Source organism: Chiloscyllium plagiosum, chromosome 37 (assembly GCF_004010195.1).
Source record: "Chiloscyllium plagiosum isolate BGI_BamShark_2017 chromosome 37, ASM401019v2, whole genome shotgun sequence".
Classification (NCBI taxonomy): Eukaryota; Metazoa; Chordata; class Chondrichthyes; order Orectolobiformes; family Hemiscylliidae; genus Chiloscyllium; species Chiloscyllium plagiosum.
In genome coordinates this window covers 10,273,330-10,300,143 of record NC_057746.1, presented here as the reverse complement: position 1 = coordinate 10,300,143, position 26,814 = coordinate 10,273,330, and the positions used below count along the sequence as shown (strand labels likewise).

At 41.9% G+C, this 26,814-nt stretch overlaps 1 protein-coding gene across 1 annotated transcript; it reads left to right on the top strand.

Annotated features, from left to right (window-relative positions):
* The first annotated feature begins 1,376 nt into the window (after positions 1–1,376).
* LOC122541215 (early growth response protein 1-like) lies at positions 1,377–26,814 on the top strand. Its single transcript, XM_043677838.1, has 4 exons — positions 1,377–1,601; positions 16,311–16,502; positions 25,257–25,451; positions 26,752–26,814. Exons 1-4 carry the CDS (start codon positions 1,377–1,379, stop codon positions 26,812–26,814), a joined length of 675 nt encoding a protein of 224 aa, XP_043533773.1.

Below are 26,814 nucleotides of genomic sequence, written 5' to 3'. Positions count from 1 at the left end.
AAATGAATAGATCCAGACACAGTCCATAAGGGAAAAAGGGAAATTCAACCAAAAGAGAAATAGGTTTTGGATGCAGTGATAGGTTTGGATGTTGACATCGAGTAGAGGCAGATTTGATTTGATTTGATTTGATTTATCATTGTCACATGTGTTGAAGTACAGTTAACAGTGTTACCTTACATGCTTTGCAGCCAGACCATTCTGTACAAATGCACTGGGATAACAATAGAATGCAGGATATAGTATTCCACCTGCTGAGATGGTGCAGAGAGAGATCAACACGAACACTAAACAGGTCAATTCAAAAGTATGGTAATGACAGGGAAAAAACTGTTTTTCCAATACAAACAAAGTTTGTATGAATTGTATATATTCTGCCTGACGGAAGAGGGTCGAACAGAAAATGTTCAGAGTGGGAGGGGCCTTGATTATTTTTCTGCTTTTCCAAAGCATCAGAAAGTACAGATGAAGTCAATGGATAGGAAAATGGTTTGCAAGATAGATTGGGCTGTTCATTAATCCATAATGTCTTTTGGTCTTGGGAAGAGCAGTTGCTGTATCATGCTGGGATGCAGACAGATAGAATGAGTGAATGGGAAGTAAATGTTGAGCTGAAAGTAAACAAGTTGGAACTATAAATGCACAATTAAACTTCACTCTGTTGTAACACTGATAACCTTTATGATTTCCTTTAACAGGGCATTGGAAAAAGAACGTTTGCAGATGGGCAATTCAAACAAATATCATATCAAGATCTGACAGAATCAATCAGTTCATCAGAACCCATATGCCATCTACCTTTGTATGTGGAAGGACATCATTTTTCTCAGTTCTGTTTGTGAGAAACACCGGAGAAGCACCAACACACAGAAACTCAAATGAGTCTATTCCAGTAGATTGACTGTGAAATAGCGTTTTATAATTTATGCAGCCTCAAAAATAGAATTTACGATGCAGAATAATTATTCAACTGTTTTGTGTGTAGATGAGATTCAATTGATTATCCAAGCAAGAGAGATGCAATGACATATACACAATGGAGAAGCCTTGGAAATGTTGGGGCTGTAGGAAAGGATTCAGTTATCCATCCAAACTGGAAATTCATCAACGCAGCCATTCACCTGCTCTGTGGTAAAGGTTTCAATTACCCATCTGAACTGAAAAATCATTGACGCAGCCACACTGGGGCGAGGTCATTCACCTGCTCTGTATGTAGGAAAGGATTCGGTCAATTCTCGATCCTCCAGACACATCAGCGGGTTCACACTGATGAGAGACCATTCACTTGCATTCACTGTGGGAAGGGATTCGGACAGTCACCTCATATAATTGCACACCAGAGAATTCACACAGCGGAAAGCCCGTATACATGCTCTATGTATGGGAAGAAATTCACCCCGTGTATCCCACCAGCTGACGACCAGCGCGTACACAGTGGGGAGCGGCCTTTTACCTGCCCTGTGCGTGAGAAGAGAGTTACACCGGCATCTGAGCTTTTGACACATCAGCGGGTTCACACTGGAGAAAGGCCATTCATCTGCACAGTGCGTGAGAAGGGATTTAATCGATCTTCGAATTTACAGAGACACCAGCAAGTTCACGTGAGTTTGAAGGGGTTTGAATCTTCTATTATTGCTAGTGTTAATTATGCACAAGACTGCATCATATGAATTCAATCAGTACTTGTTTTGGCTTCTGTTCATACTGGGGCCTCTGTTTGGAATACTGGATCATTGGTTGCTTTAATTCTCAGAACTTCAGTATCCCTTTCAGAGGCCCTGTTCAACAGAGAAACACGTCAACAGGAGATTTATAAATGCATTTTTGATAAAGAAAAAGGGATCTAAAACTAATCCAATAAATTACGTATAAGGAACTATATAATAGTGATGTGAAATCTATATTCAAATAGAGAATTGACTCCAAGAACCAGAAATTAGTATTTAAAATAAAACCGGCAGTGCTTATTTCAAAACGGAAAGTGCCCAGTCTTAATACTTTGAAGAGTAACAGGAAAGGTAGATAAAGGTAACGCAGTAGATGTAATATGTTTGTGTTTTTAAAAGCTCTTCAGTCAGTTAGAATATAATACATTCATGACGAAAGTCAGAGCATGTGAAGTGAAGGAGCAGGTTTAATTGACAAGAAGCTCTCTGTACAGCAGAATATTCATGAAGGTGGGAAGCTTTGTTCCATATAGTTTGACCCGAGGAACGTTGTTACTCACTGTTTATGTAAGGGATTTAGACTTTTGAATCATAAATTAAATTTTATAATTTAAAGAATAAAGTAAAATGGAAGTAATGTTTGATATTAGTGAAGAGAATTTGATCTCATTTTTCTAGAATAATTCACTTGTTTTAAGTGAACAAAAATTGTTTAGTACATTTGTCCCCTTGAAAATGTGCAGCCTTTTAATGAGATCCTATCTGATCTGATTGTGAAACCGTAGGTGGTATGGTGGCACAGTGGTTAGCACTGCTGCCTCACAGCACCAGAGACCCGGGTTCAATTCCTGCCTCAGTCGACTGACTGTGTGGAGTTTGCACGTTCTCCCCATGTCTGAGTGGGTTTGCTCCGGTTTCTTCCCACAGTTCAAAGATGTGCAGGTCAGGTGAATTGGCCATAATAAATTGCCCGGGGTGTTAGGTTAGCGGTACGTGTGGGTTGCGCTTCGGCATAGTCGGTGTGGACTTGGCCGAAGGGCCTGTTTCCACACTGTAAGTAATCTACTCTAAAATCCTGCGTTTAATCTTGTCCTCGTGTAAGGAAAGGATATCTTTTTCTGGGACCACCATTACACACTTTGAGGAGAAATTTTCAAAGATTATGAACTCTTGGACAAAAATAATTCTCTCCATCTCTATTTGAAATTCGACACCTTTTGTTTTTGAACTGCATGGTAATGTCTCTCACAAAGTCAAAGAACATTTCATCATCCCCTCTCAAGGCCCCTAAGTTTGTTTGTTAAATGCAGTAATGGAGTGCTCCCTGAGTTTATATATTTTAGCAGAACAAATAAGTGACTCTGTCCTCACTTTTCTAACCTTCAAATATTTTGGATATAATGCTGGAAAATAGTAATTGTGTGCAAAGCTTTTCCGTATATGAGTTGCCCACAGAACTGTGAAGATACCTGAATTGTGCAAACGTCATTTAGCTTTCTGAGAATTAAGACTTCACCTTTAACAGATGAAAATGTTTGATCCTTAACCAAGATTTTTAAAAAATTGTTGGAAGATTGTCTAAATATTTTGCATTCAGCCCAACTATTAACACAATGTAGAGGCATTTGACAGTAGGGGTTGATTCTGCTGATAGTACTTTCGTTAAACACATCCAGGACTCTACTATAATAATGAGCTGTGCACAAGTTCTTGCAATCATACTGAATTTTATACATTGGCTCTCTGGCTCAAGATTCCATTTAATCATAGTACATAATTTCTGTTCACGTGATAGAAGAATTCAGTGGCAGTGCCAGTATTCCCTGTGGAACAGAATTTTCCCTGTCTTTAGTACGGGAACCTCTTGTATTTTGTAAGTCAATATGACCTTCGGTTTATGGAGTGTATAATGGGAAACAACAGTTGAGGGATTTTACAGCAGATGGAGTCATACAGCAAGAAAACAGGTATTTCTGCCGACGTTATCTAAACTGACCAGGTTTCAGAAACTGCACTAGTCCCATTTGATTGTATTTGGCCGATATCCCGCTAAAACATTCCTATCCATGCAGCTGATGGAATGTCTATTAACATTTGCAACTGTACCCGCCTCCACCAATTCCATTGACACCTTGATCCAGACACGCACCACCATATGTGTGAAAATTTGTCCCTTCGTTCGCTTTTAAATCTTTCCACTCAGATTAAACCAATGCCCTGTAGGTTTGGAGTCCCATACCGGAGTGAAACGACCTTGTCTATTCACCTTACCTATCTTCCTCAATTTAATAAAACTCCACACGATCACCTGTCGGCCTCCTACGCTCTTCGGGAAAACGTCCCAGACTCGTCAACCTCTGCTTATAATTCAAGACTTCCAGTCTCAGTAACATCCTTGTAAATCAATTTGTTTTGCACACTGTCCAATGTAATATCATCCTTCCTACAGTACTCCAAATATTGCCTCACCAATGTCTTTTACAGCTGTAACATGACATCTCAACTCCTCGACTGAAGACTTTGTTTGATGAAGGCATGTGTGCTCAGTGCCATCTTCAACAGCCTTTCTACCTGTATCACCACTTCAAAGAAACTACGTCCCAATCACCCAAGAGTGATTTGACAACACTCCTCAGGGCCCTACCATTAACTACAAGTCCTGTCCTGGTGTGTCTTCACAAAATGCAATGTCAGAAATTTATATGCATTAAACTTCATCTGCTATTCCTCTGCCCACTGCTCTAGTTCATCTAGATTCTGTTATACTCCGAGGTGATCTTCTTTATTGTTCACTATGCAGCCAATTATGGTGTCATCCACTAATTTACTAATCATGTCTCCTACATTCTCGTCAAAATCGGTGGTATAATTCATGAACAACAACAAACCCAGCATTGATCCTTGTCGCACACTGCTGGTCACAGGCCTCAAGTCTAAATAATAATCTTCACTCTGTCACCTACCTTCAAATCAAGTTTGTATCCAACTGGCTATCTGTCCATGGATCCTATGTGATCTAACCCTATTAATCAGTCTACCATCTGGAATCTTGTCAAAGATGTCAGTAAAGTCCATGTCGGCAAAATCTACCGCTGTGCCTTCATCTAGATATTTTGACACCTCTTAAAAAGAATCAGTCAAATGTTTGAGAAATGATTTCTGAATACAAAGCTATGATGACTATTTCATAATTAGTCCTTGCCTTTCCAAATGCTTGTCAATGCCATCTCTAATAATCCCTTCTAATAATTTATAACCACTGACAATATTTTCACCAGTCTGTAGTGCCATGTTTTTTCCTTGCTAACTTTCTTCTAAAATTACACAACTTTAGCCACCCTGCATTCTTCTAGCACATCACCTGTGGATATTAATGATACAAATGTCTCTGGCAGGGGCCCAGCAATTTCTTCGTTAGCTTCCCACATTGTCCTGAGATATACCTGACCATGTTCAAGAATTTATCCGCCTTGATGCATTTTATGACTTCCAGCAACTGACGTTCTGCAATGTGGACTCTTTTCATGGCATTACTATTTATTTCCTAGAATTCCCTAATTTCCATATCTTTCTCCATGATAAATACGGACAAGAACTATTCATTTAGGATATTCCCTGTTTCATGTGGCATCACAAATAGACGACCTCATTGCTCTTTAAGGGGTCCTATTCTGTCCCTGATTACACTTTTGCAGGGGTAGTCTCATGCAGCTGAACGATGTGGAGATGTATTGGAAGAGAATAGTGCGATGAATTCTTTCCAAATCCGAAGATAGATTAAGAAATTGAATCAATCAGACGGTTCTGCTGATTTTGACAACAGATATTTTGGTACTGAGACAGAGATAGAAATATGATTGGAAAAGTTTGAGTGTGGCTTTTTAGGAAAGGAGGTTCGAAAAAGTGTTGAATATAAGATGGAGGTTTGTAACGGTAGTGAGTTTCAGGCTTATTCTTTTGGGACATTCAAAATAGTGGCAATTTTGGGGGTGAGAATGAGAGCACAGTTAACAGACTGCAGCGTATGCAACGGCTTTGCGTGGTCAACCAAGGAGCAGGAGAATCGGTGTTTCCAGCATAAGCTCGACATCAGAAATTTCTGAAGAAAAGCTTATGCTCGAAACGTCAATTCTCCTGCTCCTCGTATGCTGCCTGGCCTGCTGTGCTTGTCCAACATCACATTTCAATTCTTATACAGAAAGGCTGGATGGTCTGGGACATTTTACACTGGTGTGTAAGAGGTTGAGAGGCGACCTGACAGGAGTTTATAAAATAATGAGAGGTCGAGATAAAGTGAATGATGGTTGGCTTTTCTGAACGATTGGGGATTTAAAGATGATAATTTTAAGGTGAGAGGGAAGAGAACTAAAAATGGCATAAGGGGGAATTATTTTTATGCAGAGCGTGGTTCTTGTGTGGAATGAACTTCCTGAGGAAGTGATGGATGTTAGCACAATTATCATGTTTAATTGACATGTTAATAGATATAGAAATAGGAATGGTTTGGAAGGAAATGGTCTCGGAGCAACTAGTTTGGGATTAGTTTAGTTTGGGATTATATTCGGCATGACTGTTGGGACTGAAGGGTGTTTCCATGGAGTGTATCTGTGCTCTGGAGAATGTAGATGTGATGGGGATATGTATGGGGATATAAACATGAGATTGTGTCCAGGGATTGAATTGTGTGCAATAGTTTAAGATGCAATCTCTTAAAGGGGCAAGCACATTTCGTCACAACAGAATATAGATTGATACAGATTCAGAAAATGCTTGAGAAACATTTGAAATGTTTGAGTCTGGTGTGATTGAAATCAGATGTGAAAAGTTCTTATTGGACTCAAAATGTTATCTCTTTCTTTCTCTCCAAATGCTGCCAGACGTGTTGGGTTTCTCCAGCATTCTGTTTCAGATTTTGAAAAGTCACAGCATTATGCGAATATTAGATGTTGGAGAATGCTCATAGTGTAATTGCCTCATGGAGCAAGTGCACGTGTTCTCAATCCCCACGCATCCTGGCCAATCATACCATTCCAGTTAGTGAATTTGCAAATGTTTTTTTTTCACTTTAGCGAGGTCATTGCACGATTGGTTAGGCCCTTTTTTGGAATATCGTGTGCGGTTCTAACTACTTCCCATAGGAGGGATGTTCTGAAACTTGAAAGGGTTAAGAAATGTTTTACAAGGATGTTGCCAGGGTTGGAGGATTTGAGCGAAAGGGAGAAGCTGAAGAGGCTGGGGCTGTTATCCCTCAAGCGTATGAGGCTGAGGCATGACCTTATAGAGGATTATAAAATCATGAGGGGCATGGATAGGGTAAATACACAGAGTCATTTCCCTGGGGTGGGGGAGTCCAGAATTAGAGGGCATTGGTATAGGGTGAGAGGGGAAAGATTTAAAAGGGACCCAAGAGGCAATGTTTTCAAGCAGAGGATGGTGCACATAAGGAATGTTTCCAAAGGAACTTGTGGAGGCTGGTGCACTGACAACTTTTTAAAGGCATTCAGATGAATATCTGAATAGGAAGCATTTGGAGGGATATGGTCTGAATGCTGGCAAATGATTGGCATAGACGAGTTGGACCCAAGGGTCTGTTCCCACGTTGTGTAACTCTGTGATCCTACGAATTGCAGCTGGTGTGGGGAATCCAGACAAGTGCCAAACCAAGTGTTAATTGAAAACAAAACAGGGACTGTTGGCCGGTGGTGTCACCATGAGCGTCTCCTGGATTCCATGGAGTAGCCACATTCAGGGTCTTTCTGTTGGACTCAGACATCCCCAGGCCCAGAGCTCAGGATGCCCTTGGCGAACAGAGGTGATCTCCACTAAAATCAAGAAAATGCTGTGCAGTTGACAATATCTTTAGAGAACTGATGTGGTGGGTGTGGGGTGAGTTGTAAATAAAGGGGGAGGCAGGGGCATGGTGCTGAAGTGCGGTTACGTGCAGATAGGTCGAGGGTATGACCTGTTTGGTCAATGGGAGGAATGGATCCAATTGGTGGCATGGAGCAGTGATAGTGAGGCGGAGGGCCTGAGAAGGGAATTGGGGGATGGGGTGGGATGTTATTTTAAATTGGAGAATGCAATTTTGAGTCTTCAGGGCTGTAGGGTGCCCAGGCAGAAGATAAGTTTTGTTCCTCAAATGCGCACTATGGTTTGTTTTGGCAATAGAGGAGGCCAAGGATAGTCATGTTGGAAAGTGAGTGGTTGGGGGAATTGATTTAGGTGGTGACTGATATGTCCGGCTGGCCCGTGCACACCTGGCTGTGATTCCCGGTGAGTCATTGCCTAAGTTTATATTCGGGTTTCCTGATGTAGAGAAGACCACATTGGGATACCTATGCAATAACGTAGGTTGGAAGAGAGGCAGGTGAACCTCTATGTTACCTGAAAGGACTTTTTGGGGCCCTGGATGGAGGAGAGGCGGGTGGTGTACGAGTAGGCTTTGCATTTTTTCTGGGTGCCATGAACCATGAACTGTCGAAGGGAACATAGCTTGTGGAAGGCAGAGTGGGATGGGGAGGGGAAGATGTTCTTGGTGGTGGCATCTTGGAGTTGTCGGAAATGTTTGTGGATGATGTGTTGGATGCGGACTCTGGTGGGGTCATTGGAGGAGGTAAGGGGGACTCTGTCCTTACTGTGCCGTGAAGCAGATTTTAGAGTGGTGGAAAAGAGAATGGAGTTGGTGTGGCGGAGGGCTGTCTCGAAGGTTGAGGGAGGAAATGCAGTTGCTCAAAATAGTTCGATATCTGGAATGCTCGGGAGTGGAATGTCTACTCGTCCAAGCAGATGTGGTGGAGGAGGAGAAATTGGGCAAATGGAGTGGGGTTTTTACAGGTTACTGGGTGGGAGGAGGTGTAGTCCAGGTAGTTATAGGAGTCTGTAGGTTTGTAGTAGATGCCCGTCTGCAGGCGCTTGCCACAGATGGTAATGTTGAGATTAAGGAAGGGGAGGGAGACGTTTGAGGTGGAGTACTGAATTTGACGGTGGGGTGGAAGTTGTGGGCGAGGTCAATAAACTGCTCCATTTCAGCCTGGGGGCAGGACACTGGCCTGGTGCAATGCTTGATGTAATGGTGAAAGAGTTGAGGGACTGTTCGATCTGGCCAACAGAGGCTGGGACCCATCCGGGTACCCTTGGACAGCTCCTTGATTTGGAGGAAATGGGAGAAGTTAACAGAAATGGTATTAAGGGTGAGGACCAGTTTAGTGAAGCTGAGGAGGGTGTTGTTGGAGAGGGGCTGGATGGGTCTCTTGGAGAGGAAGAAGCCGAGTGCATGGTGGCTGTCCTTGTTGGGTATGGACGTGTATAATAACTGCACTTACATAATAAAGTGAAAGCGCCGTGGATCTGGAAACTGAAAGTTGTTGAAGATATGAAGGGCGTGGGTGGTGTCACGGATGTCAGTAGGAAGGACCTGAACATGTGGGGAGAGAATGGAGTCACGGTAGGTCAAGATGAGTTCGGTGGGCAGCAGCATATGAGATAACAGGTCGGCCAGTGTAGTTGGGCTTGTGGATCTTAGGAAGCACTTGGAAATGTCAGGGAGCGGCTTGGGGGTGGGGGCTGGGGTTTTTGGAGTGGCGCTATGAGTTTGAAGGCAGCACTGGGGAGATCTTCAGCGGCACTGAGGACACGGACGTGTCTTGGATTTGGCCATAATGGTTTATGGGCAAGGGGGAGGGTGGATATGGTGTTGGAGAGTAGGCATTTGGCCTCTGCGATCTACAGGTCTATCCTCCAGACTACCACCAGTCAGCTGGTTTGATGGTGCACCGGGGGTTGCAGTGGAGCGAGTGGAGTGCTGCACGTTCGGAGGATTGCTATCTCGCCTTTCTCAGCAAAGTTCGTGGAAGAGAGTGAGGACCTCAGATGCTGGAGAGTCAAGAGTCGATAAAGTGTGCCTCTGGAAAATATACAACAGGATGCTGTCTTACCTGCTGTGCTTTTTCCAGTGCCACACTTGATCGACTTTTTCCAGTGCCACACTTGATCCCTCTCCAGCTTTTCGGTTTCCTCAGTATCAATGTTCAATGTCTTCCTCCCTGTCAAACACTGACGACTGTGTTCGTTCCTGCACGCCTATTCACAGAAGTGGACTATCAGTCCCTGACTTTACATCGAGCTAAATTCTTCAGAGGATTCACGGAAGGAAATCCGGACATTCATGGATGCTTTTTTACTTTGCCTTTCTTTCTCTTTACCTTTGATTCCTTTCTCCTATTTTCTTTTTGTTTTGCTTTCGGCAATGGATCTGTGAAATGCCAATCGAAGTAAGTGAATAGATGATTGAGCATTCATCCTCTTACACCCTATTATAATGTAATTTGCTCAAACCTGTAATGAAAAGGATAGCTTTGTATGATCAGACTGCTGTGGAAAAGTTGATTTTAAATTGTCAAACGTTTGATTTTTCTTTATATTTTGATGCAATAACACATTAGCCACAACAATGTAGCACGCAAGTTCCCTGTCTGGGAATCAAACCCGGACAGTGGTGGTGAAAACGCCGAATTTTAATCACTTGACCACCAATGAGAGCTCATTCGCCACTCACCGACTGGCAAAGTTAAATGCATAATGCATATTTCTGTATAATTTATTTTTGTGGAATGGGTGCAAATTAATTTCCTGACTTCGACTGTTATGGGACACTTTTGCATATATTTCCAATCATTGTTTTCGGATCGACTGCATCAGATTTCATTCGAAACAATTTTGTTACTTCTTTATTTTTGAATATCGTTTCAATCACTAAAGATATTGATACTCAATTCAGCTGCATTCATGCGTTTAGAGGAACTCACTCACACCGCAATCTGTTTACAAAACTATTAACCATAAATATTTATACGTTTCGAACTGGATGCAATCAAATTCCGGTGTGTTGCACGAGAATGCACTTGGAGATGCCATTTTGATTCCAACAGCTTTATTTGAAACCCTTAGCTCTCCGAGCCCCCGTTCCCCCGGCAGACAGTTAGTGAGAGAGGATGCATCCGGCAAAGAATTTGTAAGTTAAAATAAAAAAGGATCTTACCACTTAAGCGAATGTCCCGATCAAACTTCAGTGGCTATTACGTATGTAATCCGTTAAAATGGAGGTGCAGGTTTCGGGAAAATAATATGTAAATCCCAGAATTTATTTTAAGTCACTGTCCTAAGATAACTCCACCCAAATTAAGGGTGACATCTCAGACAGACAATGCATTTTAGTTCTGACGTCACGTTTCATATCTGGGCGAAACTGAGGATTGCAGATGCTGTAGTTTAGAGTGGACAGTGTGGTGATGGAAAAGCCCAGCAGGTTAAGCAGCATCCAAAGAGCAGGAGAATCGACGTTTCAGGTACGTCTGTTTGTATCTGAAGCAGAAGCCAGACTGGTTTTATTGACAAAGTAGATTTTTTAAGCCCCCGAGACTGTCTAAAAATCGTGTGGTTTTTGAACAAAATAAAATGTGTCTGCAAATACAAATTCACTCCAAACAGTTATGTGCGTGTGTGCACGTGCATGTGTATGAGTATGTGTGAAAGAGAGAGAGTGTGTGTGAGTGAGATTACGTGTTTCTTTGAGGGAGAGACGGAGAGAGAGTGTGGGTGTTTGCGCTCTTCAGTGTGTGTATGCTTGAGATCGTGTGTGCGTGAGTGTGAGGGATTACAGAATAACACTGTGAGAGAGTATAAGTACGACCGTGTGTGTTTGAGGAAGGGTCTCTGCGTGTGTGTGTGTGTGAGAGTGTGTGTGTGTGTGTGTGAAAGTGTGTTCACTGTCATGTGACTAGTATGGTGCAGTCACCCTGTTGCTGCGTGTCCCGAACTTTGCCTTGGATGATGTTTACTTGCAGATCCAAGGGAGAATTTGGGTGATTGCTTTCCTGTCAGAATCATACAACACAGAAAAGGCCCATTGAATCTGTAGCCAACTTTTCTTCAGATGAATAAAATAGAGAAAAGCAAGTCATGTTATTGCATTCTGTTGAGCAAAATGCCACCTCAGGCATGATACATCCCAAATCTCTTCGGTTGAAAATACTGGGTCGTGAACAGTATGTGTCATAATTGACTGGATTCAAACATCCGCAAGGAAGCACCAATTGATTTCTCACCCATCGCCTTCACCACTCAGCCATGAGCAAATTAAAACCCAACCAACTTCAGCCGTGTCTTTCTCTAGTTATACACGTAAATCTCGTTTGGTTCTTTTGTGAAGTGTTCTCCTGCCGCTGAGCAACAATTATATCAAAACGCATCGGCATTACCTTCCAGTTATAAGACGGAAGCATCCCGTAATTCGATTCCGCCAATAAGCAAAACGTCCAAGGGGAGTCATCCGAAAGTGAAAATGAGTGCAGCTCAAGTGCACGCCATTGAATGAGAGAACATTCATTCATCTGAGTTGCCACGTTAGTCTTCTTTGGAGCAGTCTTCTTCAATATTTGTATCTTTTTGCTTCCTTTAACATTTAATGAATTACAAAGAATGCCCGTCGGCGAGTGAAACAACAGCAACAAAAGGGAAGGACGAGGTAAAGAGGGAGGAGATTGAATGAAAATGAAGTTGGAGGTGAAGGAATTGGCTTGCAACCTCGCCACATATCAGATGTAAGGGAAGACTAAGTTTTCCGATGATCCATTACAGACTTTGATTTCACAGGATTGAACAACTCATTACATTAATCTGTGTGCAATAAACATGAGGGAAGCAAAAGCATGATGGTTGTCTGACTGACTACTTTGCACCGGGACAGAGTGAGATTAGAATCAAAGACAATCGTTGTCAACATTTTTTCCTGGTCTGAGGCGGTCAGTGAGCAGCCATGAATTCTGGTATACCAAGTCGCATTTTAATTGCGCTCTGTTCGTGATATATCTCCGGCAAGCTCGGATGGTGCTCTTATTTTTAACCTTATAATTTCTTCCTGTGGACTTTTTTAAAAACGTGCACCAGAATGTAAACCCAAGTAGCAACGTACTCGTCGAGAATTGCACCCTGGTCTCCCGCGTGACAGGCGGGGATACTAACCTCTATACTAATGAGCAAAAGACAAAGTTCACATTAATATAGTACAAAACAAATAAAAACACAAAATGTTCTGCTGTTTGATTGAATTTTACATGCAATATTTTCATGGAATCAGAATAAAAATCTATGCGGCGAAAGAAGGAAGGAGTTAAGACAGGGCCAGGGACAAATTGTTGAAGGAGGTCCACATTCACCTTAACAGCAGGTACTTTCGTGTGTGCAATAAGGCTACGTCACAAAATGCCCTGTTTCTCGGAGAAGAAAACTTGAAGCTCCAAATGCCCTAATGAAAGTCCAAAAATAAAAGAATCACAGGAAAATCAGAAAAAGAACAGGGCACCAAATAATCCAAGGATACGTGCTTAGATACAAAGTCCAGATGGCAGTTAGGATGGACGGAAAACTGATTGACTCAAAGTTAGATCCCCGAGAATTTGAATGCTTCAGCAAGTTCATGCTCCTTTCTTGTTGGTCAAGAATTGCGAATATTCAATACTTCGTCCGAAGTTCTGCTGACACTATTGAACAACAACCGTCAATGAGTTAAGTTGCGTTCAAAATTGACGAAGAAAGACGACATGTGATTGATTAGTTTTGCCATTACCTGGTATGGAACATCAGATGGCCGCGTAATACTTGCCGGAAGGACATTTTGCCAAAGGTTGGGGAGTGATTAGCTGAGGCGGAGGGAGGGAACGGATGAAGGCACGTGGGACTAGTCTATTCATTCGAGAGTTATTTCGGACAATTAACGAAAGAGTTAGAACCAGAAAAATTAAAGAAAGATTGTGCAGAATTGGGACAGAATTTGTCTTGGCGCATTAAATGTCGAGTTTGATGGAGGAGAGTTATCTGAGCAAGTTGGAAGAAAGTGGTTGAGTCAGGAGTAACTTCAAGGCACAGGGTTAACGAGCAGGAGGTCATGCAGGATGTGTATGAAACATTTTTAAGGACGAACCTAGAATATTGCGTGCAGATCTGGAATACACATTGCATGAGGGATATTTTAGAAATTGAAATATTGCCGGGGTGATTGATCAGGTCATGGACTGGGCTAGAAAGTTTCAATTATAAAGAGAGATTGGATAAACTAGCGTTGTCTTCCAGAGAGCAGAGGAATTTGAAACAGGACATGCTTAATATGCATAAAATAGTAAGGGGTTCGATCGGGCCGACAGGAAGAGACGTTTCACCGGTATGGAGTCCTCGAACCCCAAGGAGCACAGACTTAAATTCCGGGGCAGAAGTTTTTGGAGATGCAAGGAAAATCATTTTCCCTCAGAGAGTGATGGGAATCTGGAACTCCTTGATAATCAGTGTGGTTGAGGCAGACGTTTTCATAAAATTTCACAAAACAAATCATTTGCCCACTTGCATATAAGCATAGGATCCAAATGCTGGAATGAATCGAATTGCTTCAAGCTTAGCATATGGAGCAGGGTGAGTTGGATCATTTACTTGACACTTCTGGCTGAAGATCATTGTGAATGCTTTTGACTTATCTTTTGGAAAGATGTGCTGAGATCTTCTATCATTGAAGATGAGGTGTTTGTGGAACATCCTCCTCGAGTGAATTGTTTATCAACAATCACAACTGGATGTGGCAGGACTGAAGAATTCACATCTGATCTGTATTTTATGGCATCGCTTATCCCTGTCTATTACTTTTTTTTGTGCTGTTTCGTAGCTTCACCACTTTGACACCTCAGTTTTAGAAATGCCTGGTACTGCTACTGGCGTCACTTCCTCCATTCTCCAGTGAACCACCTTTGATTTTCTGACTTGATAGTAATGGTTAAGTGGAGGATATGTCGGTCCATGATTGTGCTGGAGTATGATTCCATTGATTCTGATTGTCATAGCATCTCAAGGATACCCAGACTTCAGTTGCTAGATGTGTTCAAAATCTATCTCCTTTAGCATTGTGATAGTGCTAAAGAACAGGATGGATCACGTTTTAAATGGAAATAATCTGCCATGCTAAGATTCCACCCCCGCTCCGCCCCCCATGTTGTCTTTGCATTACCAAGGTTATTTAATAGACAATGCAGTGATAATTCCACTCACATATCACCACACCCAAGTTGATAACGACATTAGACTGTTCTTTTACCTGATTGTGAGACAGCTGTCTCAATTTCAGTGTAAACTCCCAAATGTTGTTCACAACGAAGGATGGTTTGTGCGTAGAATATAGGAATAAAAGTGGGGCAGCCATATAGTTAGGACAGTAATATAGCCGCAAGCGAATGGGCAACTGAGGGGAAGATATACAATCAATTCACGACCACGTGAAAACAAATATTAACAGAGTAATTATTTCAGGTGACTTACACTATCCTAATGTTGGTTGGGATAATCATAAATAATAATATTTCTTGTGAATTATACAGGAGAGGTTTTTTGAAATGACTATGTAAGTTGTTGAACAAGAATTGTGTCATTCTCGATTGAATTTTGGGAAAGGAAACTGCACATACATTTGAGGCAAAAATGGAGGATCATTTTAATGACAACGGTCACAATATGGTTTAAGTTTGCCATCATAAAAGAGAGAACTGATCAGCAAAAAGGGGTTTCAGACTGGCCCAAACAGATTTTCTTAAAACCATTTAGATCTGGCGAAAATGTATAGTTAATGAAATATAGATCTGACTAATGTGAGGCGTTCAAAAATAAACTATTGGAATAAAGGCTGTTGTCCCTTCATGTTAAATGCAGGAACAATAATCTTAGATGCCCATGGAAAATTCGTGATTCATTTAAAAAGGAAAGAGAAGTGTATAACAGGTTCAATGGAAGAAAAACAATGGAAGGCTGACAATGACACAGGAAATGTGGGAGCAATTATGTGAACTAGGCAGGATCCTGATAAAATGGTGGCTGACAGGGAGAGGGAGAATTATGAGAAAATGTGGACTGCAGATGGTAGAGATCAGAGTCGAAAGTGTAGTGCTGAGAAATTATTGAGGTTGAGGAGCAGTTCAGCCAACTGAATGAGAGTATCAGAGAAGGACTATTGGTGGGACCGTCGGAAGAGGAAGAAACGGAGGGCTTGGAGGCCTTCGTCATGGAAGTTAGAAGAGTATAGTGACTGGATGTCCATGGTGAAGGTGTGACTTTGGGGAACAGGGAAATTAACGTCTTGGAGGAAGTGGAGGGCCTGGTTGCAAGGCAAGGTACTTGGGGGTTCGGTGGCGGGGTGGCATGAAACAAGGACTGTCCAAGGGAACGGACATTGTGGAAGACAGAGATGGGTGGGGAGAGGGAGATGTTGTTGGTTGTGGGGTCTATTTTGAGTAGAATGCGGAGAGCAGTGGGGTGCTGGTGGGGACAAAGTGGACTCTTTTCTTATTGCATTGGAAGACAGAGTTTAGAGTGGTGGAACTGGGAATGAAGGTGGTGTGGCAGGATGTTTTCTGGCAGATGGAGGGAAGGAAAACAAATGCTCAAAATGGACTTCTGGGCTGACTGCGAGTGGAATATCTCCTCGTCAATGCAGATGCAGCACAAGTGGAGGAATTGGGCAAATGGGATGTGGATTTTGCAGGTTTCTGAGTGGGAGGAGGTACAGTCCAGGTAGTTATACGAGTCTGCAGATTTGTTGTAGACGTCCGTCTGCAGGTTATTGCCGGAGATCGAAATGGTGAGATCAAGAAAGGGACGGGAGGTGTCCGAGGTGGATTAAGTGAAATTGAAGGTCGAGTTGAAGTTGTTTGTGAAGTTGATCTACTGCTCCAATTCAGCATGGGTGCAGGACACTGCACCGATGCAGTGCTTGATGTAACAGCAAAAGAGTCGAGAGACAGTGCCAACGTACGTGCTGAAGAGGGACTTTTTGATGTGGCAATGAGGCAAGCGTAGCTGGGGCCCATCCGGAGACCCATGGTCCATCCCTTGGTTTGGAGGAAATGGGATTAGTTCACAGAGAAGTTTTGAATGGTGATGACCGGTTTAGTGAGGCGGAAGAGGGTATTGCTGAAGGGGAACTGGATGGGTCTATTGGAGAGGAAGAAGCGGATGGCCTACAGGGCATCTTTGTGGGGTATGGACGTGTATAAGGATGGCACATCCATCATGAAGAGAAAGCGTTATGAACTTTTGTGATGGTCCACACCTCCTAAAGCCTTCTTGTGACAAATTCATTTCTCCAATCTGTATTAAAATTACCATTTTTTAAAATGTAGTCATGGGACATGGGCTTGCTGGCTGGACCAGAATGTATTGCATGTCCCTAGATTTCCATGAGAAGGCGTTAATGAGCCGACTTCTCGAATGCAGTCACGTGCTCTATGCAGACTCACAATGCTGTTAGCAAAGGGATCCTAGGATTTTGACACATTGACAATGAAACAACGGCAATGTTTGCTCAAGTCAGGAATGAGAAGAACTTGCAGATGGTGTAATTCCCATATATGTGCTGGACTTGTCCTTCTACATGGAAATGATCGCGAGTTTAGAGGGAGCTGTCTAAGGATCTTCCATGAATTTCTGCAGTGCATCTCATAGATCGTGTAAATTTTCTGCTCCTTATTGTCGGTGGTGGTGCAAATGGATGTTTATGGAGGTGGTACAATCAAACCAGCTGCATTGTTCTGGATATCGTCAAACGTCCTGAATATTGTCGGAGCTGCAATTATCCAGAAAAGGGGGTAGTATCACAGAAAACTCAGGACAGTGTCCCGAGGAACTCCAGCATCGATATCCTAGAGTTGAGAATGTCTGAACTACAACAGCCACAACCATTTTCCTCTGTGTCAGGTATGATTCCAGTCATTGAAAAATGTGCATCCTATTCACATTGATTCCATTTTCTTATCCCTGTTTGTATCTGATGCAACATTCAATCAAATGACGGCTGAAATGAAGCTCATCTCTGAAATTCAACTTTTCCATCCATGTTTCAACGATGAACATTGAACGCCTATAATGATGTCACAAGCTCAGCAGCTATGGTCGAGCCCAAACTGTGCGTCAGTGAGCAGGCCATTGCTAAGCAGGTGTTGCATAATAGCCCTGCTGATGACGCTTTCCACCGATTTGCTGATGATTGAGAGTTGACTGATTAGTTGCTATTGTTTGGGTTAGAGCTGTCAAACTGTTTGTGCACAAAACATACCTGGCGAGTTCGTCACATTGTTGGATTATTCTCGTGTTGTAGCAGTACAGGAACAGCTTGGCTGGGGAATGATAGATACTGCAATAATTCTATCTTAAAGCTATATTATTTGTGATTTACTTTCGGTCTCTGCGTTTGCTATTTGTCCACGAGGTATTCCCACAGTAATGCGTTTTCTTTGCTCTTTATTAGCACCATCCACGGTAATTCCACATTTTCATTCTTGGAATTGAGATCCTTTCTTGCAAACAAACATTCCATTTATTGGTTCTCCTCTTTCCAAAATGCAAACATAAACCTCGAACATCCTGCTGCCAGCCGTGGTAACTTTAATTCCATTTATCATCACTTTCCTTCCAAAATTCCATGAAATCAGAAAAATATCTTCGAATTTTGTCTTTGTTGCATGCTGCTAGCAATGTTCACATGTGTTGTCCGTGCAATGGATTATTCAAACGGGACTTGAAGAAGAAACACCTTCCCCAACCACTCTAATTCAGCAGACAGAGAAATTCAAATGTTAACGGAGAAATCAAACTGATTAATTGGAAGGATGACTTCTGGGACTGGACCTTAAAAGCACAGATACAGTTGATGGCGTGGGCAAAACGGTTGCAGAACTCGGTTCAATTGCTTTATTTGCAAACCTTTCCCTCGTAAAAGTGACATGTGAGCATTTCCCAAATTCCCACATGACTTAACTCTTTGTATCTCTATTCTTTTGAGAAAAAGTATTATTGGCAGGAATCCACGTGTTTGAGTGAGGGAATTGAAATCTCCTTCCCCTATTTTGTAAGGCTGGCTCTCCCGTATGAACGTTGCTCTAGCAGATCAGAGGAGATCATCTACGGAGTATTTTTGTACTGCTAAATGCTCTTCTCACACGAATACTTGTACTGGCATATCTTCGCTCAGGGAGGGCTTCCAGGTTTATGCTTTTATATCACCTCACTCCAGACTTCACCAAATATTCTGGTGTTACGATAACATCGTCATCTAATGTGAAACCGCCAGCAGTATTCACGATTACCATGGCTGGATATGTGTAAACTGGATGTCTTCGGGCACTTAATTGAAGTCAAAATGGCAGAAAGTGTAATAAAAAAACTCATGAAAATTTGTCACGTCATTGATCTTGGTTTCCACTGTTGTTTGTAGTCAACAGCTGCTGTTTAATTTTGTTTGTCAAACTTCCTGTCAGGCCTGATTTTCTGCTTTGGGTCATTTTAGAATTTTTGTCCGGCAATCACTTGACCACTGTGCCTCCTGTTGACATCTTAAAGTATGCAGTGAAAATGGAATTACAGTCTCGGGTTCTGATCTCATCAGGCATGAATGAATACTCAGACAGATAGACCAAGTGCCAGAGAATCTAGGTTCCCAAATGTACATGGCCAACAATACACAGTATACTAAGTAACTTCCTTTAGCAAATCAACAAGTTGAACTTACCACATGAATTAATAATTATCCACTAATTGCATGCGCTGTGTCAGCTTGAAGCCATTTCATTTATTCATAGCACTTGGTCGAGTAAAAGTCATACCGTGCAACCATTCAAATTATCCTTTTGTGACACAGTTCAAGTTTTTAAAATATCATATTTGAATATTAATCCATATTTCTTTTTCCAGCGGATGAAATTAACTGTGAGGATGATTAGATATAACGAAGTAAAGCTGGAGGCACAGTGCAGGCAGGTGTGACAGGCAACAGATACATGGGTGTATCTGCGCTTTTAAGGTACAGTCCCAGAAGTCATCCTACCAATTAATCAGTGTGATATCTCCGCTAACATTTGAATTTCTGTGTCTGCTGTATTACAGTAGTTAAAAATCTTATGCACATTTCTCAATTGTGTCACGACCTGCCACATGTTTTGTTATGGACCAGGCCAGATCCCTCAGAGTATTTCAAGAAGGTATCACAGAACCTAACTTTGCTATTTGATTTAAGCAAGTGTACAGTGGATATTCTAGAAGAGAAACAGCTGATCAAACTACTTAGTTTTAACAAAACAGAATTTATTTATGAGATTACTGATTGAAACATAAATAACAGACAACAGAATATCAAACAACTTATCATACACAAAAAGCCCAACAGACTATCCTAACATAATGATGCTGCTGCAAAATACTTGCAACAATCCCCATTAACATCCCTTGACACAAAAGGAAAGATCAAACAAGTTCTTACAGTAGAGAAGTCAGAGACAGGAGGAGACAGGTGGTCCAGCAGTGTTACTTCACACATACACTGCTGCATTAAAACTAAACTATAGTATTAGCTGAGATGCGAGAACTGACCACTCCCCTTTCATGATACAATTTTTTAACAACTTGAGAGTCTTCTATCTGAGGCAGTATATTTTAACTGTAAACACATGGACCATAAAATCTATCCGAATTCAGAGTTTTTGGAACCTGTTTTGTTTGCAACCTCTATGGAAAAAAAAGAAGGAACGCCTAAACTTGTTAAAGGAACAGCTTTGTCACAGTTTCCTGGTAAAACGATTTGAAGCCCATATTATTTGACTTCCAATAATCCCATAAAGTTTGTCTGAGTTTGCTACTGATAATAATAACGTTTCACACCGCTGGTGGATATGTGCGAGTTTGATTTGTCCTACCGGAACTGATATGTGTGGCTTAATAGAAATGATTGTGCGTTGCCTGTTACTTACGAAAGTCTCGCATGGGTGTTGTTTCAAGATTTTGTGCTGCAGCATTCTCTCTTCTCCCCATAGAAAACACGGGTTATGTCAGTATCCGGATCTCTACAGAACGTTTTAAACGGATGTTTGGACAGAAACTGCCCAAAATATTTTCAATTCACACATTAAATGGCAGCACAAAACTATTTACTTTAGTCTAGCGAAATTTATCTAGTGATACCTAAAAGACATCCCTTTTCCCCAAAAGCACGGAGAAGACAGAGATCCATATGCATTCAATACTCCGTCTCAGATATTGCCAACATTTTCCCCATCACAGAAAATTAGCCGAATATGATTGGACGTTGTGATTTCGATCCTGAATAGCATCCCCATAGCTTTTCACCCATAAAATCGTCATTAAATAAAATCTTGGTCAGTTAATGTAAATTTGGAAGATCGGTGTATTTCATCCTTTTAAACAATACTTCATCCGTTCGTCGTTGATTCAAGATGGAAACTGGCCTTGCTTAGCAAGTTCGAAGTTTGATCATCCACTGTCCACAGATTCTGCACAGGGTTCTATTCGTCTGCCTCTGTGATTATCTATCCTTCCCTGGATGATATTGTATATGCTCTTCTAGCAGCATTAGTATGTATTGGTCCACCTGATTTTCGTTTGGATCTCCCTAGGACTATGATCTATCTGCCTGCCCACTCTCCGTCACTTTGCTGACTGTCCAGACTAATTATATTCGGTGTCTGTGTAACTTTATTGGTTAACTGGTTGAGTTCATTATCCAAATTACCTGCGATGTGGGTAGTTTGACAATCTGCACCCTAAGTTATTATCAAATCATTGTGTGGCCTGCTTCTTGATCTCTCTGTGTCAATCAGTTTTTTTTCTGTCAATCCATCAAATACAAGTGTAACCCATAACGTTGGGGAGGGAACCACTCTGGCAGCTGAATTCCAGACATCTAACACATCATTTCCATTTCGTTGCGTATGTTTTCACATCTGGTTTTGTCTGTGTGTATTTAAACATATCCCATCTTGCAGTTTTGTTATAGTCCTCGGACCAACGTGTAGGCCTGCACATTTGGTTAGGTGCCCATTTCCAATTTCGTGCAAACACTGTCACACAATTTCTAGCCCTTTCTCTTGACCGATAGCCACATAACCTTTTTCCATGTATCTGTCTGTGGAAAGACCCTGGCAGTCTCCTCAGGTAACAATCCTCTGAGCTCCAACTTGTCTTCCAATACACAACCATTGGTTGTACCTCTCAAAAATTGAGGAGTTATTGCGATGAATCAAAAGGCCCCATCCTCACATTCGACTGCTTTCAGTGGGGCAAACCACTTCCAGACTGCGATGTATGCTTTCAACAATCACAACCTGACAATTCACGTGACAATGCAGCATATCATCACCCTGGAGAAGGGTGACAAGGGATATCTGTTATTATCCTTAGATAATATCTGACCTCGTTTAGATACCTACGCAGGCTTCTGTACTTGTAGACATATTTTACAATTCCTTCTACCATTGGCATGTGCACGACCAATTTCCTTCCAAAGATTGCTTTAACTGATTTCTCCACATTCCTCTTGCATCAGTCAATTGCCTGTGTCTCAGGCCTCCCATTACGCCCAAAATGGTTTATCCAAGCAAATAAATCCTCGACTTAGTGGCCCACAGACCATAATCAGTGAGAAAAAATCTCCTCCAAAATAACCCTCAACACCAGTGCTCTTCACGCCTGCATACTCACACTCTTACTGTACTGCCTATGCAGTCAGGATTGTGTGGCCAAATTTTGCCCTAACTCTACTTATACATTCTCGGCTGACACGACCTGAAGTCCAGATCTCATATAATAATGGGACAGTATAAAGGAAAGTGATAGAGTAATTGGTGGCATGGTGTAAAGATTTTGAAAAAAAAACCCTCAACGTGAGCAAAACGAAAACAAATCTGGTCATTGACTTCGGGAAGCATGATGGAGGGCCCATTCCTGTCTGTGGAATGATGATTATGAACAATGTGTTGTGGTCCATCCACATTGAGGCGATGTCCAAGAATCACCACTATGCCTCCATGTCTTCAGGATGCGAAAGAAATTCAGCATTTCCATGACGACTTTTCATATGTTTTGTATATCTGCACCATAGAAAACATTTAATCCGGAGGCATATATAACATTCTATGGCAAGTGCTCTGCCCAGGACCATAAGAAACAACAGGAGTTTTGAACACAGCCCAGTCAATCACTCAAGCCAACCATCTATCCATTGACTCCATCGATACTTCTTATTGCCTAATAAAGGCTGTCAAAATAATCAAAGGCCCCTCCATCTCCGGTTACAAACTGTTGCTCCCTCTTTGTGCCGGGCATAAGATACGCTAGCTTATACACATATACCAAACGAGTCAGGAACAGTTCATTCCCCGCTGTAATTAGTCTTCCGAATGTACCTCACAAATGTTGAATTTCATGTTGGTCTGCCTCTTTGAGCACCTTCTCTGCAGCATTAATATTTGCATTCTTTGACCTATTCCATTACCCTCGTGCACTTTATATGATTTGTCTGCACTGCACGAAACAAAAATCACTTTTCACTGTAACCAGGTACATGTGAAAATAATAAATCAAAACTAATCATCTAAAATGGAGTACCTGGGGAGATTTTACCTGCGCATGTTTGTATGTCAGGGGTTACCTCAAGCCTGATATTTGTAATCGACATTAAGGACGAAGTAGCAGGCCAGTGCATTATTTTTTGACTATAAGATGAAAAATGGATAGAAAATAAAAATGATTTGCATATGGATCATAATGTACCGTCTGACAGCCACGGCCAGAATGCACTGACACTCCTGTTTAAATTAGTAGCCGAACATTATTACAATATACTTGGAGTTGGGATTAGTTGTGCACCAGCGCTGGATTGTACTGCAGGGTGTGTGTGTATGTGTGTGTGTGAGCGTGTGTGTGTGTGTTTGTCAGAGAGTGAGAGACAGGAAGGAACATTGCGAATTGATTAGTCCACCCGGGTGGAGCGGCTCTGCCTGCCAGGGATTTGCGCTTCCACCAGGTCACGATAAGATCATTGGAATGACTGCTTCTGTCGCTGATCTAGAGCGCCGAATAGGACACTTTCTTGAATAGAATGGCTCCAGATATCCCTTTCCCTGATGGGACTGCTGCATGCAATGGTTTGCATTCTATGGCAGGAACAGATGGAGCGAACTGCTGTTCAGTCCCCAAGGCTGAGGCGTCAGAATGAATGTTGTCCAGTATCCTGAACCGAATAGGTAATTGGGGCAAGTCTTTTACCGGGGTCAGAATTTAGATTGTGTATGGTTTGAGGACTAGACCGTGATCCAAACCAATATTCGGATTTGGGTCCACTGCTGGTGTCCACTGGAAACATATGGAGTTTGGTGGCTATTGCTTTGGGTTCCGTCACCCTTTGGCCAATGAACTTGGTTTTAGCTGTATTGAGCAAAAATCTGCAAACAGACTGACTGGCCTTAACCCCGTCCCTCCATAACCCCAATCCCCAGATCCCACCAAGTAGGAACCTGAATATCTAAGGCAAAGGAATAATCCAAGCTGCAAAATGTGTTACATCGGATCTTATATTACACATAGCTTCCCATGAAGTAAACCCTTGCTCACGTTTTTCTGTTTTACCATTCTGATAACCGCTCCTTAAATGCAGTCTTTACGTTTCGAATCGAATTTGTACTGTTAAGTCTGTGCCTATTAATGGTTCAATATCTCGAATCAGGTATGTACTCATTAGAACGTGGGACGAATCACACTGACTTTGAGGGTGACCTTCTAATGAGAGTGATGACAAAGGATGTAACTGCATTCTAGGTCGAGTAATTTTGCAAAAAAGAAATTAATGGAAAGACTCAGTAGGCCTAGCAGCATCTGTGGAAAGAAATCAGAGTTTTTGGTTCGCATATGGTAAGGTGTATTCAGAATATGTTTCTGATTTTGTTTAAAATCTACTGGAGCTCCTACGTCCATTCTCCCTTAAAAAATCCTCAATATATGTTAGAAAGGGAGCTACACATTTGGCAACGTTACAACTAGTCACTATAGGACACAAAAAGGCCAGATCTGTGGAAGGATTAATTAGTGTTGGCAGCAAAAGCGAAAACACCCAAGTGGATTTGTCAGGCATCTGTGGAGACATTTTCACCGGAGTCTTCAGTAACGTCAATCAGATTATGTTGAGAGTATTGAGAGTGCAAATCAAGGCAAATTAGACCCACACGATTGTTTTGCAAGGCACTGAGGCAGCGAATAAATCTGGCAAAAAAGAAGATTCCACAGATTAACAGCATGTGTTGCCGATCCACGACTGAAATCATGTGATTTATCAATAGCACACAAGTAGGGTCATCGAGGGACAGAGCCACGACTGACAGTATTAATTGACTCATCTTCTTTCAACTATTTGAATTCTGGTCATGCGGTAGTGCAGCTGCACTCGTCAATCAGGCTCAGGTGGGATGTCTAAGAATTCAAAGTGGAAAGAGTTAGGCTTTGGACTTTGAAAACAGTCCAGGGACGCCAATGGTGTCCGTGCGTTGGTCACTACAGATAGTTTATGTATTAAAACAGTTCACCCAAGTGATTTTGTCAGTGACGAGGCCATAGGGAAGCCGAATTCATTTTGCAGTTCAACCCTACCTTCTTAACAAAATATTCCTTCTTAAATGAACCATGTGAGCATTTCCCAAATTCCCACTGCATTCACTCTTTGTCTAGCTCTATCCGTCTGAGAAAGAGAATTACTCCAAACGATCCAAGTGTTTCAGCTCGGCCATTTACATCTCCTTCCTCTCCAAAGTGAACCCCGTTGCTCAGGGTCGATATTCTCCTTGGACTCAGATTGCCCCACCGTTTTCTGTTATGAATATTACGATGAGTCTTCAAGCTGGAGAGGAGGGGATTGAAGCAGGGGTGAATAGGAGGATTGGCTTCCCCGTGTGACTTATTAACTACTCTGCGCCAGACCTTCATGAATGTTCTGTAGCCTTTGGAAAATGGGTAATGATGTCTTCTTAAAACATGCAATAGACTCATGCCAACACCATTAACTGTTACTATTCTGTGGAAACATACAATGCATGCCCTCAGGCACTGGCTGAAACTCAGGGCGATTGAAGCATCTCCAACTTACAACCCTTGGTAATCCCTAAGTTTTTATGACCCATTTGAACTAAGTTTCCGCTTTTCTCTGAAGCTGATATCTCCTCGCTGCAAGTTTTCACTCAGGCCGAATTTTGCCCTTCTGTTCATCAATTTAGAATTTCAAATTTTGGGCCTCTGGTTCTTTCATCGACATTGTGTTCTCGTGCAATCTAGTTCATTTTTCCAAATTTCTCCAAACGTAAGTGAAAAGAAGAACGTAGTCATTTAATTAAATAGACTTGCCGCAGCGACCACAAGGGAGGCTGAGGACTTCCAAACAGCAGGTCTTCCTCTTTCTCCGGGGTGCATGAATTGAAAACCTTTCTTTTTTCAAACACCAGTCTTTGAGCCAAATAACTAAGTAAATAAACCTAACCAATTAACTCAATTTTTGCTTCCGAATCATCAATCCTTTTGCATATGCAACATGCATACTCCTTTCGTTTATTTTATTCTGAGCTTGAAACGCTATGCTTCATTTCAGTTGTATTTCTTGCTCAACACTTGATTTCTACTTTTACTTCCCGTGAACCAGAGCTCCCACTCTTGCTGCAGCTCCAGATTAAGCTCTCCAAACTATTTTATTCTGAGCTTGAAACGCTATGCTTCATTTCAGTTGTATTGCTTGCTCAACACTTGATTTCTACTTTTGCTTCCCGTGAACCAGAGCTCCCAATCTTGCTGCAGCTCCAGATTAAGCTCTCCAAACTATATCTGCAAATGTCCACGTGGGCATGCTAAAGCCAGTCTAGCCAAGATACAAGCCAACCGTATTTTATAAGTCTTTATTTCTCATATATATGTCAATAGGTCACAGAGGCCCAGCATGTTTTATGTGAAATTGTCAGAGCATTACCAGGGTCAATGGAACTCAACTATTAGCGAAGGTGACTCAGACAATATGGTGCTCCTTTTTCCATCCTCAGCAGAAGTCACGAAAATAGTGACTTTAAGAGACTTGTAATGTCAACAAAACCAGCTCAGTGTTCCGAAATAATAAGTTGTTGTGCGGATTTGCCTATATCACGACAAGTATAGTTGTTCTCCACTCTTTGTTCATGTTTAACAGATGATCATTGCTCGGCTTATGGAGACACTACAGTCCAAGAAAAAGTTCCCTGTTAAGATCTAA

What these genes read in the sequence shown, in the direction of transcription:
- LOC122541215 (XM_043677838.1), top strand. Translation starts at nt 1,377, where the DNA reads ATGTATGGGAAGAAATTCACCCCGTGTATCCCACCAGCTGACGACCAG. An exon ending in AGTCGAGAGACAGTGCCAAC is followed by an intron (nt 16,503 to 25,256) that starts GTACGTGCTGAA and finishes CTCTTTGTCTAG; the next exon opens with CTCTATCCGTCTGAGAAAGA. An exon ending in AGGAGGGGATTGAAGCAGGG is followed by an intron (nt 25,452 to 26,751) that starts GTGAATAGGAGG and finishes CATGTTTAACAG; the next exon opens with ATGATCATTGCTCGGCTTAT.